This window comes from Trachurus japonicus, chromosome 11 (genome assembly GCF_045865225.1).
Source record: "Trachurus japonicus isolate A0001 chromosome 11, Traja_1.0".
Classification (NCBI taxonomy): domain Eukaryota; kingdom Metazoa; phylum Chordata; class Actinopteri; order Carangiformes; family Carangidae; genus Trachurus; species Trachurus japonicus.
This window is the reverse complement of record NC_140917.1, coordinates 26755093-26774305: the sequence shown is the minus strand read 5'-3', so window position 1 is coordinate 26774305 and position 19213 is coordinate 26755093. Positions and strand designations below refer to the sequence as shown.

The window sequence follows — 19213 nt, the reverse complement described above, 5'->3', positions numbered from 1 at the left end:
GTTCATCGCTTCTGACTCTGTTTAACATGACTGTATTTATTTACATGTGTCCTCCTTTCTGCAGGGACCACGACTGAGATTACTGATCTTTCTCTATGGTTGCAAAAGGGTGAAGGAAAAACAAAAAAAACAAAAAGAAAAACGAAGTTAACTGTTCAGCACAAACCACAGGGATGTTGCCTCAATGTTGCAAAAACAAAAGAGTCAGACTTACATTCATGGCTCCGGCTTCGGGTTGACGCGTGATAGAAATAAGCAGTAATCCGCAGGGTAAACCGGTGGAAAAACAGGGATGCTCTCGTTACAAAGCCTTCTGAACAATAACATAGCAAACCCACGCTCGGGGAAATAGTCCGGGACGGAATCGCCACTATAGAAACGTTTGGACATACTCGAGCCGCTACAACGCCATTGCAGGCAGCGGGTGATGCTGCCAGTCGCACAATGGGGGTGTCGGTGCGATTTGGCAGCTCATCTCACTGAGAGCTGCACTGTAGCAGCGCTACACAGACGCCAGCATCCGATATACGTCCGCAGGGCAGTAAAGTAAACATACTTAGCCGTAACGATAGCCGGTGATTTGCAAATGTAAAGCCATCATGTGACAGGTGTTAAAACCTGAACTGCGGCAATGGTTTGGTCCGGTAATCTGCTGCGCGGAGGGGGTTTCAGTGAGCTGCAGTCTGGCATAAATACCAGCACACAGCAACTGTAACTTCAACTGGCTGCTGCTTGTTGTTCATCGAGGGGGGGTTTGGGTGTGGTAGAGAGAGAGAGTCGGGGTCAAAGACCAGACTGGCCACTGTGATGGATGATCACATTTATACTGGTTGGCCAGGACCACCAGGTGAGGAGGTCACGTGGGCGAGAGCCAGGAGATGGGTAAAGTTGCTCTCCACTGTTCACTCATTAACAGCCAGTTAAATGAGACTATACAACAACATTTACTCCCTTTATCTCATTTGGTCATTAATTCAGTTGATTGGGGCAAAAAAAGAGAAAGAAATTAAGTTTTTAAGTAGACTGCAATGAAATGAAAGATATTAAAGTTGGCTGCTGAACACAGTAAACTCTATCTCACACTCACCATGACTAAATGCATATTCACAGTACAGAATTATCTCTAACGTTTGCAACAGCCTCACTCCCAAATTAATGCATTAATATTTCAACAGTCTCCTAATATAAAGAAGATCAGAGTGTAAAAATTCTAGCTGGCTGGGTCACGCAGGAGTCAACAGACACTGCCTCAAACACGGGACTGAATCCATGTGATAAAGCATTAGAAAGGCAGCTTTGTCCACGTCTAAATGTGTGATTATTTTAACCAACAGGGCTGAAGTTATATAATTCATTCTGATGTGTTATAAAACATGGCATTGTTGCTTACGTACGTGAGCATGAATCAATTTGGGAAAAGGCACACCGCAGGAAAATGTCGCTGTTCCATCAGATTTTAATCACAAAGTGAATCTGATTTATCAGGGTCAGGCCTGTGCATTTTAGTGATTTTCATACTTGAATTTAAAATTTCACCTTGTCAAATAAAATCATACATTATAACCTAAATGTTAATTATGAACATGTGCAGTCATATAATATAATCTGCCAGTACTGACATTTACATTATTGTGCAGTCTCAGCGTGCACTAAAAGCACTTAGAGCACACACACAGTAGGCTCCTACTTGTTCTCTACTGGGCTCGTTATTGAAATAATGAAATACAAACTTTGTTTACACTGGATATCATGTACAACAGAGGCTACAGGGTGCACCTTAAATACATTTAGAAACAGGTCTAAATGCTGAGAGTGACTGCAGGTCAGGAAAAACAAAAGGGGTAGAAGTACGCATTTATCATTTATCATCTTAGTTGACCGCTAAACACAACCCATGCAGGAGAATCACAGTGCAAACTGAAACAGTGCAGACTATCAGACCAAATCAGACACGTTTGACCATTATCTTACACTGATACCAAGAGGGAAGGCTGTAGCTACTGTATATCCCCAGATTACTATGCATCTTGGTGCATGCATAGACCTATAGTGAATGTTGTGATGCATTCATACCGAGTCCAAACACTGACTACGTGAAGATGTTGCTAGGCAACCTAAAAATAATCTTAAGGGGATAAAAGGGAGGGTGAAAGAACAGAGCAGCCATGCACTGCAGAGCACAGAGGATGGATGGCATCCTGTTCATCACCACAGAGGAAGAAACAAATCAAGTTTTTATATATTAAATAAGACCCATGCAGTGACCACTGTCAGCATGTTGGCCAGAATTAGGATGCTTTTTCTGCAGGATCAGAGGTGCTCCCTCTGTGGTGGCGGTGGCTCACATCAGTGGAGTATGAGGGGGAATCAGGAGTCCTGCTGGCCTTTAGCATGCAGGCCTGACTGGGAGCCAAGGGGCCAAAACATGACCATCTGTCTGCTACTACTGGCTCTGCAGGGGGTCTGGACAGATTGGAGCAGACTCCTCCAACATGTCTGTGCCCTCCTACAGCTGGGCTCAGGAGGTCAAACCCTAGGCGGGGTTAGTGTGTGTGTGTGTGTGTGTGTGTGTGTGTGTGTGTGTGTGTGTGTGTGCGTGTGTGTGTGGGTGTGGGTGTGGGTGTGTCTGTTTTATGGCCACCAGGGATGGCTAAATGATCCAACATTAAACATTCATCAAACGAAAGGGCAACTTACACGTGAAGTGGGTTTACTGGACGACTGATGAAGGTGACAGTGAATGTATCTGCACACAGTGACCTAGTGGACAAGGACACAGACAGACAGACACTCGTTGAGTTTGATATGCAGGCAGACCAAATTAAACATCCTCCTCCTCGATCTCCAGCTACACCACATGGAAACATTTCCTGAAAGGCGGGGTGGCGCTCATAATTGCGATTCACATCTCGTTTTGTTTTTTTAGCCCGTGTTGTACAGTACAGAGAGACAACCACCATCTTTTTCCATCCAGATGTTCAGCCAATGAGAAGTGCTGCCTGCTGCTGTTTCCCAGTGAAGGAAGGAGGCGGAGGGAGGAGGAGGACTGCTGCTGCTGCTGCTGCAGGATGCTTGTTATTATTATGGCTGTCAAACCCAGTGGCTATTAAGACAAAACGCCCATTTTCATGCAAGATTTACGGGGACGATGAGCGCCATGTCCCCTGCAGCTGTCGCGGTGTGGCTTGGGACGGGTACGTATCGATTAACGGCGGGATTGTCATGATTTCTTTCGTTGATGCCGTTATCCATGCTAGTTAGCCACGTAGCTAGTTAGTTAGCCTGCTGCTGCCGCTGCTGCTGCTCATTTTTTCCAAGCGGCCGAGGAGGAGACATGGAAAAAATGACTAACAATAGATAGAAATACCGTTAGACGAGTGGAGTGCCTTCGCATACAGCCTGTTTTAACCGGGTTTATACCGTACCTTGCGTTTCTAGCGAGGGATATCACGCTAACGTTTTACGTTGTTGTGGTCAGTCGTTCATTCAGCTTTAATGTCCTTTGGGAAAAAAAGGCTGTTTCCTCTCGCGCGCAGGCCTGTGTTAATATGAAGCACAGGTGTATTATCAGTGCATAATTAAGCAGTTTAACGACATATTAGGAATAGATTACATCATGTTATTTTATATTACTGTACTTTATGAATCAGACTTATCTTATTTGTTTAAGCTGTTTTTCCACTTTGTTTAGAGGGAAAATATTTACACAATTAGCCTAAGTCTATTAGGAAAGCTCTGAAATAAGTTCTACCTTCATGAAGGTTTTACTGTCCTACCTTGTAACCCTGCAAACCAAAAACCTGTAAGAAAACACACTACCTGGAGGAACAGCATTAGCTAGATAATAATATAGATATTTAGACGTCCTAATCCACCTTGAGCCTAAAACAAAACATGGAGGAGCAGTGTTCAGTTTACACATTCCATGTATCTTATATAAACTTCCAGAAATTTTATTTTTAATTGAGGCTTGAAACCTTTACCTTTGCCACTGTCTATTATTGAGCCAGATTTTGTCTTACCCTCTATTCCTGTCAGTTCAGTTTCATTTTAGTTTAAGGGTTTAATTCCTACTTTATTCATCTTAAACTTCATGAAGGTGGGGTTTATCTGAGGGTTAGCTTCAGTGAGGTGTATCAAACAAACTGCCAATCTCATGTAAAGTTCCATTCACGCTGTTATTCATTGATCCAATAGTTTACATTGTGCATGCTGTGAAACACTGCGCTTTGCATGAGAGACATGTGCGCATGGAGCGATCCATGGGCTTGACGCTGAGAACAGCCATGTACAGAGACGGTGAGTCGGTGTGTGTGCGGTGGTGTGTTGACCTGCTGTCCCCTCCTCCTTTGTCATAACACAGTGACACGCTCAACTGGTTCCCCATTAATACTGGTAACTGTTTGCAATTGTCTGTGGTCTCACAGACTCGGCCCACTTCCTTTTGTTTTAACTGCAGTCTACTGAATCTAGATTTTGTCTAAACCTCGTCCTTGGTAGAATTACAGTAGATGCTATCCTAAATCATTAATTGTGTGACAAAAGTCTATTTCAAACATGTGACACACAAATTCAATACTATTGATGCCTAACTTGTCAACAATTGACAAATCAGTAATTTGCTTACCGCTATAGAATCGTAGAATTGATCCGGCTGTTTCCTGTTGTCGTCTCTTGTCTTCTTCAGTCATCGCCTTCTGCTTCTTCTGAGACGAACTACTTTCACTTCCAGGTCTGAGCTTAGAACAACCAGGCTCAAACTCATCTCAGGCACTAGAATACCAAACAGTAGCAATCCTTGTTGTCTGGGCTTCCCCTCCACACACCAGAGAAGCACATGGGCTCCTCCTGACCTGCACTACATGCATATATGAAACTGATTGAGCAGATCCAGAGGACTTCCTTCCCAATTGGCTGTGCCACAGCTACAGTAGCTGGAGGCCTCGGTTGGCTCCAGCTATCAGAGGGACAAGGCTGGCTTATTCTCTTCACGTTGCCAGTGGCATTTTTAACTAAAACATCACTCCTGAGACTTCGGCCAGCCCAAGGTCGGCTCAGAAAAGCATAAAATCTGGTTAGCCATTTCCACCCCCCCTGCGGGCCAGTTAGTCATGTAGTATATAGACATAACGCGGCAGTATCTAAAGGGATGTGTGTATGTATTGTTTTGTGTACCCTATGGATAATACCTGAATTCTTATGTGTGCGCAAAATCATTGCAAAAGTGTAGTTTATTGCGCGTTATAACACACATCGTTGTCTCCAACCCTAACCCTCAGTTGGAGCTGAGAGTTCAGTCTGCAGGGGACAGTTTAGTATTAACCTTTAATTGGTGATGTATTATGGACTGTAAGAGCGCTGCAGTTCATCATCTCGAGAAGGCCTGGCAGAAAGCGAGCTCGCCACAAATAAGCAGATCTGATGCTATTAGCAGAGCCTCGGTGTAGCTTAGTCAGTGATCTTTACTTCTACTGGGTTCTTCCCTAAATGGAAGTGACTGCAATTAAAGGTGAGGGTGACACGCAGTCCAGCAGGATCCTGTAAGCAGGACTGGCTAACAGAAGGCGGTCAGGAGGAGTGTGTGTGTTTGTGTGTGGGTAATAGGCTGAAATGGTTGTTGTTGCATCTTTAATGTTGATAGGCTAAAACACACTTCAAATCCCATAGGTCGTTTCCTATTCCTCAGACCTATTAGGTGAGACCAGGCCATCTGGGCTCTCTCCCCCGTCCTGCCCCGTCTCATCTGTGGACGTGTCACAAATGTTTTTCACCACATCCAGTTGGTCTGAAACCCTCCTGTTGTTCTCCTGGGTCAAAGAAGGAAGGACGGAGGGAAAGAAGGAAGGAAGGACAAAGGGAAAAAAGGAAGGAAGGAAGGCAGGCAGGCAGGAAGGACGAAGGGAAAGAAGGAAGGACGGAAGGCAGGCAGGAAGGACGAATGGAAAGAAGAAAGGGGGGAAGGAAGGCAGGAAGCACGAAGGAAGAAAGGAAGGGAAAGGGGATTTTGGAAAGAAGGAAGGGAAAAGGAAGGAAAGAAAGATGGAGGGAGGCAACAGATTGGGCCAATTAGATCAAAAGAGGAAGGAAGAAGATGTAAGGAAGAAAGAAGGGAAAAAGGAAGGAAAGAAAAATGGAGGGAAGGAACAGATTAGGTCAAGGAAGGAAGCAGAAGGATGGGTGAAGGGAAGGGAAGGAAGGAAGCAATGGAAAAATTATTGCGGAAAGGAGGAAGGGAGAAATGAAGGAAACCAGGAAGGATGGAGGAAGGGAAGAGATCGGGTCTATTTGACCCAGAAGGACAACAGGAGGGTTAAGTAGAAAAGCATAGCTGTTACTTGACCTTGTTTTGGGAGTGTGTGCGACCTTCGTCCTTTGTGTGTGTGGTGAAGAATTGATGAGGCCCAACGGTCGTCTAATAGAAATGTGCATTCAGAGTGGGATTTTGTGGATGGAGGGTGGTGTCGGTGTGCTGAAACCGAATTAGGTTTTATTCTTGGTCTCTGAATAACCTAGATCCTAATGTCAGGGGTAGCGGCAAGAAGAGCTATTATGTGGAGTAGTCATGCGCAGGTGGGTTTCCTCAGTCTATCCTCAGAAAGAGATGTCATGGATGTAACGTCAGGTTTCCATAAGCACCACCAGATTTAGTCGTTGCTAAATGTTATTGATTGTATCTAGCTGTGACCAAGCCCTCGGGGACATGGGACATATGGTCAGTTCAGGGTCTTAGTTTGTGGCCACAGATGTTGCCCAGTTTAACATACACATGGTTTTATAACTAAACTCTGAAATTGAACTTAGGCAATTTGGCTTTGTAGATGTGGGCTCCTTTAATAATCTGGAGCTTACTGTGTCACCTAATCTTATTTAACCCCGTTGTGCACCCTGGTAATAGATAACGCTTAACAACCGAAGATCACATACCGACTTCTTTTTTCATGGGCCCGGATTAAAATGTAAATCCTGCTGTATTACTCTCTTCAGCAGAGGCTCTCCTTGGAAATCAGCTACTGTTCAAGGAGAGGGCTCTCACATTGCAGACGTAGAGAGAGCCACTTAATATTGTGATGGTGATGACAGTGTTGTGGATATGTTTGCTTGTCGTTGATGAAAAGACGAAACAGGATTTATAAACAGTGTAAACACGAGGAGAGGAAGGCACAGCTTTCCTAGGCCCTCCTCTAGCTGCTCAATGCTTCTCAAGTTGTGTGTCCGCAGGCAAAAGCAGCTCAAACTCTCCCTCTCGTACTTCATATAGCACAGATCTCCAGTCTTCCCTCCCTCCCTCTCTTGCGCCCTCCTTCTCCTCTTCCTTGTACACTCAGTCTCCCATGGTGATTAAAAATTGAGTGCCCACCCACCGAGGGAGGGAGAAGAAAAAGTGAGAGGAGAAAAATGCTGCACAAAAATGCTGAGCGCTTGAAAGAAGAAGAAGAAGCGAGCAAGAGAGGGAGAAGTAGTGAAAGAGAAAGATGCAAAAAAAAAAAAAAAAAGGGGGAGTGAAAGGAGGGAGAGCTGGCTAAAGCACCTCCGGTCTCACATTGTGCAAACTTTTCTCAAGGGGGCTGCCATTTTCCTCACGATGCCCTTCACAAATAAAGACTAAATGTTAGCATTTGAAATGGAGTGGGGCTAAACAGGAGGGCAGAATAGAGACAGAGTGGGAGGGAGGGCCTGCAAAAAAACCCTCAGCCAGTACTGAGTCTGAATGACGCTCATTACTGCTGCTTTTACCCACGGTACTTCGGCTGCCTGCCGTTGAAATTCACTGATTTAGCGAGGTGTCATCCTACATAATTACAGAGTGTCTGTCAGAGTTGTTACCATCGTGCTCCGCTGTTTCTGTACAGCAACCATGTGTGAAACTCGTGTTTTTACCTTCAAAAGTACAAGAGTGCAGGAAAATTACACAGACAGGTCTGTCAGTGTTAGGGTTGCAAAGTTGGAAACTTTTCATGGGAATTAACGGGAATATATGGGAATATAAATATAGTTGGGGAAAATATATTGTAGCATAATCTTGGCTAAAACAACCGGATTTAATGCAAGTACACTTGAATATCTATGCTATTCCTCAATCACATGCACACAGCACACTGCTTACTGCAGGGCTGTTGAGGCCACGCCCCCTACATGCACTGTGCTGCTAAACGCCGCCCCAATTTTGGGGGCTCACTTGGTAGAGCTGCTGCCCCATGTTGAGGCTACAGTCCTCAATGCAGGCGGCCTCGGTTTGAATCCCGCATCGGGCAGCCCTTTCCTGCACGTCATTGCCCCTCTCTGCCACCCATTTCCTGTCTCTCCCTCCACTGTGCTATCAATTAAAGGCAATAAAAAGCCCCCCCAAAATAAAAAATTACCCCCTATTTCCAGTTAATTCCCATGGAAAGTTTCCAATTTGGAATATTTCCAAAATTCCCCCAGCTTAACTTCACATGGAAAGTTTCTGGAAATTTACCGGAAATTTTCCACCCCTTTGCAACCCTAGTCTGTGGATGATTCTGAAAGAGTGACAGAGTTAAGCTGCTGGTACCGGTGACCCGAACGTCTGCTTTATTTGTTTTCACCTTAACGCCTTCTGCTCTTGTTTAATTAGTGCTGCTGGCAGGCCATTAAGGACGAATAACACACACATACACACACACACAGATTTGGAAAATGATTTTCTCTCAGGAGATAATTTTCTCTGTATGAAATCTGTATTCCAGTGGTCACCATCTTGTCGAGGTCTCACGCGGACCGTAACGTCTACCCGTCTGCGGGAGTGCTGTTTGTCCACGTTCTGGAGCGGGAGTACTTCAAAGGAGAGTTTCCTCCCTACCCCAAATCAGGTACTGCTGTAGCCACGTTTTGTGGTATTTTTTTTTTTTTTTTGTGTTGAATCATTTTATCACCTTCATGTCATTCGAGCGGTTGTAATCCTATTACACAGAACCTTGTCAATTCATCATATAACACCAGTAGAAAATGCTTAGCTGCAGTTGGCAAAACTTCTACAATTCAGCTAATGGGTCTAAAATACATTACTGAATTAGTTGTGTGACCCACAACAGAGCAAATGGAGCGCGCCCCCCCCTCATTAAACAGCTCTGCCTGCAGGTGACGCCAGCAGCGACCCCATCACTTTCAACACCAACCTGATGGGCTACCCCGACCGGCCGGGCTGGCTGCGCTACATCCAGAGGACGCCGCACAGTGACGGAGTGCTGTACGGCTCCCCCACCGCAGACCACGTTGGCAAGCCCACCGTCATAGAGGTGGGTGGCTGAAAGGAGTGGAGATGAAGTCATTTGTGCAGCTGCTTATTATGTCAGGGAAGGAAACAGGCTGATCCTTTTAACGCTGAAATGTTGAACGAAACGGGGCCATTAAATGAAGACGTTAGATTATGTTGAGTCATTTAACAGGGAGACAATATCAGGTACTTTGTAGCCCTTAACTAAGGCACACGTGAAGCTAATGGTTACACATTTGAATTGATGCAGCAGTGGCATGGTACAGTGTTTCGCTCTGAGTCTTCGGGCTTAAATTCCGTTATGTTTTTATATGCTCTCTTTGTCCCCCATAAGCTACTGCAGAAATTCTTTTCCCAAAAGGCTTAGCATTCCCAGCGGTGCACATGTGCCTCTATACGGTGTTTCAGTTGGGTACGGAGCCTTCCTTACTGTATCTAGCTCAGCCTTGTCCAGGGGGCTGCTGCTATTTAAGCTGCACTGATCTGGGCTTAAACTTTCACCCGTGTGTGTTGCAGATTACCGCCTATAACAGACGCACTTTCGAGACAGCACGGCACAACTTGGTCATAAACATCATGGGCACGGAAGGTAAGAGGCGCCAGTATGGGAGCTTACTGTAGAGCGAGCAGAGATCAGACTGTGTGCAACTTCCCTGATTAAACCCTGAAGGCACATTCAGTGCTTGAACGAAGTAACGGAGAAGATGTTAGCTTTGCTTACTTTTGTCAACCAGAATTAATCAATCATTACCAAACACATCCACAAGTTTCCGAACATCAAAAACTGAAGCCGGTTTTGCTCTTCCGGTGGAATTGTATGTTTACGTTTCCATGGTTTTAGTAGTTGTCATAGTTGCGGTAAATGCATGGATCTATTAACGCTGGCTTTTAACAATGGATGTCCATTTGTGTGATATCCATTGTTAAAAGATGGCCATGATGATCCATTCGTTTTACAGCCTTTCAATGAAAAAAACTCAACTCAACTCTTTATTTATACTGTATAGCACCACAACCATAGCTGAAAACAAAGTGCTGTACCTAGAGATGTAAAACAAAAAAGATACATGCTGCATATGCATTTATATAACTGAAACCATGGAAACGTAAACATACCAAAAAAATTCCACTGGAAGAGCAAAACCGGCTTACTTTTTTGATGTTCGGAAAAAGGTGGCTGTGTTTTGATGTCACCAAGAGCTATGCTGTGTCAGAGATACTGTATCCTGTTCATACACATGGAACAGTACAGTTCAATCTCACATTATCAAACTATTGTGCTCAAACCTTTCCAGTTCTTTAAACAGTATTTGACTACATCATTTTACAACACAGTGCATTTAGTCACTGGTCTGGTGTTTTTGATCATATGACATTATTTTCTTAAAAGGATAGTTCAACATTTTGGCAAATTTGCCTATTGCCTATTATAGTCATAGGGGTAGGTTCATCACCTTCAATTCTCGTTGCATGTTGTATTGAGATCAGTGGGGCAGAGACGTGAGCTGCTCAGTGAACACAATGGAGGTGAACGGTACAGGTCCCCTGTCCCTCATCAAACTTATTAAATACACAATCTAACAACTCCAAAACACTCTTGTGTGACCTGCACATTCACCACGCTATGAGATAATAATGTAACATCATGAGAGTTGTTTTCGAGGCAAATGCAGCCGGAACTACATTCCAGACACAGCTGCTGGGTGGAGTGATTTCAAAAGCGCATGTAGTTCAGAGTATTTGCTTTGTGTGTTGTAATGTTACATAATTACACACGATTATTTCATAGCGTGGTGAATGTGCAGGTCACAACTTGTCCACCAGAGTGTTTTGGAGTTGTTGGATTGTGTATTTGATGAATTTGATGAAGGACCTGTACCATTCACCTCCATTGTGTTCACTGAGCAGCTCACGTCTCTGCCCCGCTGATCTCAATACAACATGCACCGATAATTAAAGGTAATGAACCTACCACTATGACTATAAGGATTATGGCAATAGGCAAAACTTTGAAATATCCCTTTAAGCAGTTTCCATGACAATTTAGCAAACCGCATTTTCAGATTAAGCACATGTAAAACAAAGCTCTAGAAAAGCTACTAAGCGAACCTGCTGATATTAACAGTCCATATATTGACAGTATTGTTGTTCTTTGCTATTCAGTGCTGTCCTGATTGGTGCACAGTGTGACGCTGACCTCTCATCAGTCCAGTCGTCATACATCTGGAGCATCTGGAGCATCTGCTGCACCGTCTGCAAACAGCACGGGCCTGTACTGAAACGTTACAGTTCTAAATGATTACTGTGCGCAGTATCCGGTTCATCTCTGTGACTACACTTCACATCTGTGCATCTGTATGTTGGCGCACTGGCTTGTTGACCGGTCACGGTACATGCAGTGCAATATGAACTGAGTCGGGCGAACACGCAGCAGATGTTGGCAGCGCTAGCGTGACATCACTCTCCCTGTGCCGTGATGTCACCAGCCATCTGGCCTCAGAAGGAGGCCGAGTCATAACAGAGCGGTGCAGACTCACCAGCGTCTGCCGGACAGACTGGTGGAGTCAGCGTCAACCACTGTACGCTGCAGTCATAAAGTAATAATGATGTCTTAGTCAGCAGAACAGCCCTGCGTCATGGCACTGCTCTCAGGGTTATGGAGTCTAATGGTTGGAGTTCACCCCCCGGTCGTCTTCCTTCCCACCTCATCTTTCACAGCTTTCAACCTCTTACCTGCCTCTGTCCTCTTCTTCCCTCTGCAGAGTTCCCTCTGCCCTTCCAGGCCGAGTTTTACATCAAGAACATGAACGTGGAGGAAATGCTGGCCAGCGAGGTGCTGGGGGACTTCCTGGGAGCAGTGAAAAATGTGTGGCAGCCCGAGCGCCTCAATGCCATCAACATCACGTCGGCACTGGACCGCGGGGGCCGCGTTCCCCTGCCCATCAATAACCTCAAAGAGGGGTGAGGATCTTGGAGGTTGAACCAGACTTGGTTTGAATTTTTTAACAGTTGCAGTGCTTTTCATAGCTGAAGAAGAGCTAAATCATACTTGGGTTTTTTTTTTGCAGCAGGTAAAAGGCTTAGCTCGACTTGTGTTCTTATCTTCATGCATTTAAAAAATGTGTTGCGAATCACACACTGTGAAATAATCTCTCCATCGATGACTTCCTCAAACTCAATCAAACAAATGTCATTATATTTCGAGCCCACTCAAATCATGTGAACATTTTATCTAATTGGGGCCTCGGGAATCGTCCGTTTGCTGTAGATTAGATGAGCACACTTGGCCGTCAGCGCTGACAGACACTGTCAGTTGGTTTGTGTCAGCGGGGAATAGCCCACATGAATGCCCATAAATTGTGCATCAAAGATTCATGCTGACGTTTTGGAAGATGAAAGCATCTAGGAGAACACTCAGTGGAGGAGAAACGCTCTGACTATTACAAGCCTACTGAGCATAAACATGTGAAATGAGACTTCTGTTCTGTTCTGTTCTGTTCTCTTCTGTTCTCTTCTGTTCTCTTCTCTTCTCCTCCATCCTCCTGCTTCCTTCTCTTCTTCTCCTCCTTCTCTCATGGTCTATATTTCCCCATCTCCTCCTCCCCCTCTAGAGTGTATGTGATGGTTGGTGCTGATGTTCCCTTCTCGTCGTGCCTGCGGGAGGTGGAGAGCCCACATAACCAGCTGCGCTGCAGTCAGGAGATGGAGCCTGTTATCAGCTGCGACAAGAAGTTCAGAGCTTCGTTTCACATCGACTGGTGTAAAATTTCTCTGGTGAGAAATTCTCTTGTACAGTTTTCACTGCTGAAGTAACTTTAACTTGATTCTGGATACGTGAGCCTCTAACTCTTCACTGATTTCTTTAGGTTGACATCAACAAAGTAGTCCCAGTGTACATTACCCGTCCAGACCCGGGCACAGGGATCCTGCCAGAATTTGGGGAATATAACCCCCCCTCTGAGTCTCTGAAGGGCCGGAACTTCTTTAACGACTTCCTTATCACGCTGGCTGTTCCCTCCGCTGTGGCGCTAGTCCTCTTCTTCATCCTCGGCTACACTATGTGCTGCCGACGAGAGGGGGTGTAAGTGTGCTATTTTTTTGCAAATATTGCACCAAACACCCCAACAGACATGTGAGGAAAGCAAAACAGTTACTGAAGTGTCAAATGAGACAGAGAAAGGATAGTGCAAAAAAATCTGGACTGGGCTTGCAGCTTGTCATAACCATCCAGTTGTACCGTCCACATATATTAAGTTCCCCATCTATTTCTGTCACAGGTTTTTTCTTTTTTCTTTGTTTGTTTCGTTAACTTCATGTAACGTCTCGATGTTTTGAAGCATAGCCGTGACATCGATGATCGCTCATCCATGATAAATCCTTTCATCATTCTCCATCATTTACAGGCTGGGAGAGACGTGCCCCCCCCACCACCCCACCCAACACACCCCCACACCCCCATCAACATCGTTTCCACACTGCCTTTACCCAACAGTCCATTCACTTGTGTGTAGATGTCTCTTTAACTATTAATATTAGTATTTAATTCATCCATTTTGTTTTGTTTCTAGGGAAAAAAGAAACATGCAAACACCAGAGTAAGTGTTTTACCTCTCCTGTGTTTTTCTTGATTTTGGGTCTGTTTCTGTCCCCTCCCTCTCTCCCCTCTCTCTCTCTCTCTCTCTCTCTCTCTTTGGTTTGCAGTTTTGTCATCTATGTTGTCACTGACGGCTTTCTCATAACCATTCATATGCTCATCTGTGTGTTGACATCCATTCATCCAATGGGCTGCTCAAAATTTTAATGACTAGATGAAAGGAATTGTCGCTGCTTTCAGTTGTCTCGAATATTAAAGCACATATCTTGCAGTCAGCCACAGTGATAGGTGAGGAAGGGTGGATGATATCTGTTGTGCATGCATGAACTGACTGCACTGGCATTTTCAATTATTTTTAAATGCCTTTCCGAAAGATAAAGCATTGCCACCTGGGATGAGATAAGTAAAAAGCCACCAGATGTGACCACAACACTGGCTTAACGTTAAAAATCTGCTGCCTCTTCCTGTCCATAGCATCCAGCTGGTCCACCACAGCTCCATCCAGAAGTCCACCAAGGAGCTGCGCAGCATGTCTAAAAACCGCGAGATCTCCTGGCCGCTCTCCACACTGCCAGTTTTCAACCCGGTCAGCGGGGAGGTGGTGCCGCCCATCCACCCAGACAACTACGAGACCACCAGCATGCCCCTCATGCAGACACAGACGTGAGTGGAGGGATTCGGTGGGAGGGAAATCACATTCACACGCTTATGTTCATTAGCAGGCGCAGCAGACGACAGACGTACGGCTCATAGGCGTCTTTACGGGGAAATATAAATCTAAACAATACCATTATCGTTTAATCTTGTTTTCAGCACTCTCTAACCGCGCCGTGTTTACAGCTAAAGCTGCAGCAAAGCGAGTCAGGCCTTTGGAAAATGTAACCACAGCTTAAGAGGTTCAAGCCGTCCCATGATTTTTACTAACAGGCTTGATACTCAAAAAATTTTAAATACAACAGGCTTTCACATGATACGAAAGACTCTTGTGTGTGAATGTCTGCTCACCATAATATCACTGTTTATTTCAGGAACCTGCAAAATCAGATTACGATACCACAGCAACGGCCATCAGGTTGGTACTACCTCCACCTTTTTATTCTAGTATAAGAAGCCTTAGTGTAACTGCATGTCTGATATGTAGTGGGACTATTTATCGTCATGAATAATCCACTTAAAAGGCTATTATGAATAAATAAATCTAGATTCCTGCCTAATGTTCATCAGGATTAAGCACATTAGTAAAATCATTTAGACCAGGGGTCTTCAACGTTTTCCAGGCCGAGGACCCCCAAACTGATGGAGAGATGGAGCGGGGACCCCCTACTTATATTGTATAAAATTGTGTTTCATATTTAACTAGTCCTGTATTGCCAGGAAATGATAATACATACGTAGTATATGAAAAAAAGTGGAAAAGTCAGGGGGCAGGGGCCCACTTTAGTATTCTCTCAGGGGGCCCAGAATTCCTAGCAACGGCCCTGGTGCCATATGCCAAAAGTGCCACATTCTCGACAATAAATCATGCTTTTTTTAGGAGTTTAGTCAAAGGGACTTATATAAAAAATATATGCCATGCCATGATCACAACAGGTCACAACTACGCTCGTGGTAACTGAACGCTGCTACTGCACCAATGAAAGAATTACATGACTAAACCATAAAAAGACAGAGAAAACAAAGCAGTGTTTCCCCTACTTTGTTTTTTTCTCTGGCTTTTTATGCCTTTATTTTGAAAGGGCAGCTGGAGAGAGACGGGGGCGCGGAGAGAAAGTGAGAGGGGGGATTGACACGCAGCGATGGGACTGTCTGAGGGTCGCTGCAGCGGCCGTGCTCTACCAACACATATGACACTTGCGACTCACCCCCAGTCGTCGGCGCCGCGGTCACCGGAGCTGATTCTGATAACATTTAGACCGGGCCGCCGTCTCATGTCTCGGTTCCACGGTGTCACGGCCTGACGCTGCTTCATTGTCGCTGCGCTATGAGCAGACGTGGCGGCGCGCGTTAATGTCACCGTCGTATGAGTGTGTGCTGTGAATTAACGAGTGTGTATGGAGAATGAAAACTAAAGTCCCATCGTTGTGTAGCCGACGGTTCAGGGGCCAAGTGTCACACAACACCACTGACAGCAGTGTGTGTGTGTGTGCGTGCGCGCGCGCGCCCGCCATCGGGCTGATTTTAGAGGAGGGTGGGGGGGAGTGAGCGAGAGAGAGAGAGAGAGACGGTGCGCAGTGTTTGTATCAGATACAATAAAGTCTCCCTGACACCTATATTATAGGAAAACAAAGGACTTGTATGTAAAAATCCGATGTTCAGCAGCAGGAAACACCCCTATGGATCTTTTTTTCATAACTTCCATATCTTTTGTCATATTTCTTTTCCTTCAACCAAAACTTTCGCGACCCCCCTGCAGTACCTCCGCGGACCCCCTAGGGGTCGCGGACCCCCTGTTGAAGACCTCTGATTTAGACTTATTACAGCACACTACCATGAGTATACATGTAGCCTACTGACTCTTTTCGGACATTAGCACACTGCAAAAACTCAAGATCTTTCCAAGAATATTTGTCATATTTCTTGTCAAAATGTCTCATTTCTAGTCAAAACTAATCTCTGTCCACTTAAAATAAGACAAATAATCACCTAAAAATGTACTTGTTTTTAGATAATTTCACTTGTTTCAAACAAATTTTCACTTGAAATAAGTAGAAAAATCTGCCAGTGAAAGCAAGTTTTTTGTGCTTGTAATAAGAAAGAAAAACTTGCCCCACTATCAGATTTTTCTACATATTGCAAGTAAAAATATGCTTAAAAGAAGTAAAAAGTGTCTAAAAACAAGCTACTTTTTATGTGATTTTACGTCTAATGAGATTTGTTTTGACTATAAGTAAGACAAATATTCTTGGTAAGATTTTGAGTTTTTGCAGTGCAATATGAAATGACATAGTATGATTTCTGAGTTGCTTTGGTGTGTTGCTTACGACCTCAGTCTGTCCTTAAACATTGAAAAAAAACCCAGAAGGATACAGACTTTATTGAGTTGGACACATTTTTATTGAGAGCTAATCATTCTGACACGATAAGAAATCAGGCATGACAGCTTCACTTGTGAACTTGTGTGCGTCAGCCCCCTGCGAGGAGCACAACTCATTCTGGTGTTGGTGTGTAAGCGCCCCCTTGTGTGCATGGTGGCAAGCTGCATGATGCACTAACCCACTGCTCTCTCTGTTCACTGCTAACCAAGGAGATAGTTATGTCATGTCGACATTTCGAAGGCTGGAGGTAGGTGCTGCGATCTGTTCATTAGCCCATGTAGAGATAATTAATCCTGATTTCTGAGTTGTTGTTATTAGTGAGGTTGTCTCAGCTCATCTCTTTTGCTAAACACTAACAGCACATCAGAAAACGTATGTGTTTCTTCTTGGTGTTTTGAGGGTTATTATTTTATTGTTTTTATTCCAGGTAAATGGTATTCCTGAGGAGAGAAAGGTGGCCGAGGCCCTTAATTTGTGACCAGAAATCACCAGCGTCGGAGCTACCATTTCTTCCATATCTATATATTGTTTTTTCTAACATTTGTGCCAATCTGCATGCCTCAGAAGTGTCTTTACAGAGTTCTATTGTCAGTATGAACTTATTCTTTTAAGAGTGACAATGTGGAGAACAAAAGAGCTTAGCTGATTATCAAGACAGTAAAGATGCATTAGAGTATTTTTGGAATATATGTGTGAATGTTAAAACTACGATGTTTGTATTTCTACTTGCTTTGCACATTGGACCTCTTAGAGGAAAAGGGAGTTTTACATGGAAATGATCAAATTGTCACTTATAATTAATTCTATGTCATGTGTCACATGATGACAATAAAATATTTCAAAGTAGTTTGTTTTTACTGTAAGGACCCCTTTGTCTAATAAAAAACTTAATACTGGGTAATGTCTGAATAACAGAAGGAAAAAAAGAAGTCCAAACAACACGTTTTATGAAGGTATTATTAACAATGTACAACAGAATAAAGGCATTTATAAATAATATGGATACATTTCACATTTTTGAAGACATCACAATTTTTTTTTACATGTAACATATTTCAAAGAGGACCTGCACAGGGGTATAAATAGTTGTTGCTTTTACACAAGATCTATTAAGGCCTGAAACAATTTCCAAATTCTTAACTGTTGATCAGAAATAAGACAAGAAAACGATCAGTAAACTTTGCACGTAAAAGGAAACTGCAGCATGGAAATGCCATTCTCATCTATACAAGGAGGTGACGACTGGTTATACAAATTATGAATTCACTTGGCTCTTGTCCAGTATGAGAAGATAACCTGAACTGTACATAATCGGAAAAATGACAGGTGACAGCTGTAGACAAATTGTTCCACTATGAAGACAGTGTTGCTTTTTGTGGACCCATGTTTTTTCTTCAAAAAGGGAGGCTACATAAATGTGTAGAAAACAATTGACACTGCAACCTTTTACTACTCCAGCCCATGGTAGATGAAATGCACAACTCAAGTTTTTTATGCAATACAGCTTGGCTCTTACAGTATTACCGTTTCTTATTAGCAAAATGATCGTTGCAAAGCATTTTGATTTACCAAATAAAAATGTGCAGAAGGTGTCTGCACTGGTACCATGTTGTCCACTGTGTTTCACCTCACAGATGAAAAGAATGTGGAAACCTAAAAGTGCTAATTTCAGGCAAATGTCTTGTTAGGATAAATAGGCAGAGACAAACATCATTTGTCAACTGACAAAGTACACATTTTCCTCAACAGCAATGTCTTCTCAGCTCAGTCAGTGCATTACCAAGTAGTTGTTTTTAAAATGTTGATGTGGCCCTGATGCAAAGTGCGTAACGACGGAAGATTGTGAACCCAGGCCGAGTGCACCTGGAGATGTGCTGTATGTATAAGTCACTGAGAAAAGCTGCATGTTCAAAGGCAGTTCAGTCTAAGAAATCACTTATTCATCCACTCACTGACCAAAGAGTTCACAGGCTGTGACACTAGAGGGAGCATGTATATTCAGCTGTGTGCCCTATTGTACAATAATATTGCAACCCAGCGTTTTCCTACAGCGTTATGAGGCATGTTTTTTTGATGACGATGAAGGACTAAAAACACTGCTTAAGTGTTGCTGTATAAAATAAATCTCTCACTCTATTGTACAAATATACACAGACTATGAAATGAGCTGCTAATAGGACAGACAGACGGCAGACTAAAAAGCTTGACCTCCGCAGTGTGTCTCTCTCAGAGGCAGGTTATCGTCTATGAGATGCTGGGATGGGTATATAAGATGAGCTACGTAATAGTTCCTTCACAAACAGCAGTCATGGGCGCAAAGTACAGAAATAAACAAAGCCAAAAAAAAAA

The 19213-nt window shown here is 43.9% G+C and overlaps 2 protein-coding genes across 11 annotated transcripts in view; one reads left to right on the top strand and one right to left on the bottom strand.

Moving 5' to 3' along the window:
* The window catches only part of ppp1r9a (protein phosphatase 1, regulatory subunit 9A), a 49070-nt gene extending 48326 nt beyond the window's left edge, over positions 1–744 (bottom strand). Inside the window, exon 1 of the mRNA XM_085792075.1 lies at positions 215–744. The gene's annotated coding sequence lies outside the window, so the exon portion shown is untranslated. The remainder of the gene's footprint in view (positions 1–214) is intronic.
* sgce (sarcoglycan, epsilon) lies at positions 356–17707 on the top strand. Of its 10 annotated transcripts, none has more exons than XM_085792068.1 (12): positions 377–546; positions 8709–8831; positions 9100–9257; positions 9752–9824; positions 11998–12196; positions 12847–13009; positions 13102–13316; positions 13804–13830; positions 14304–14492; positions 14858–14901; positions 17074–17111; positions 17292–17707. In XM_085792068.1, coding segments are annotated over exons 1-12 (1281 nt in total). In that variant the 5' UTR covers positions 377–545; the 3' UTR covers positions 17343–17707. The 10 variants fall into 10 exon arrangements, with proteins under 10 accessions (XP_085648199.1, XP_085648194.1, XP_085648191.1 ...); XM_085792065.1 differs by lacking the exon at positions 377–546 and adding an exon at positions 2975–3194; XM_085792064.1 differs by lacking the exon at positions 377–546 and adding an exon at positions 4203–4299.
* Positions 17708–19213: the final 1506 nt, after the last annotated feature.

Excerpts from the sequence above, each read along its gene's own strand:
- sgce (XM_085792064.1), top strand. The coding sequence starts at position 4,251 with ATGGAGCGATCCATGGGCTTGACGCTGAGAACAGCCATGTACAGAGAC. Across the intron at positions 13,831-14,303 it reads AGAAACATGCAAACACCAGA|CATCCAGCTGGTCCACCACA; the intron begins GTAAGTGTTTTA and ends TCCTGTCCATAG. Across the intron at positions 14,493-14,857 it reads CCCCTCATGCAGACACAGAC|GAACCTGCAAAATCAGATTA; the intron begins GTGAGTGGAGGG and ends TGTTTATTTCAG.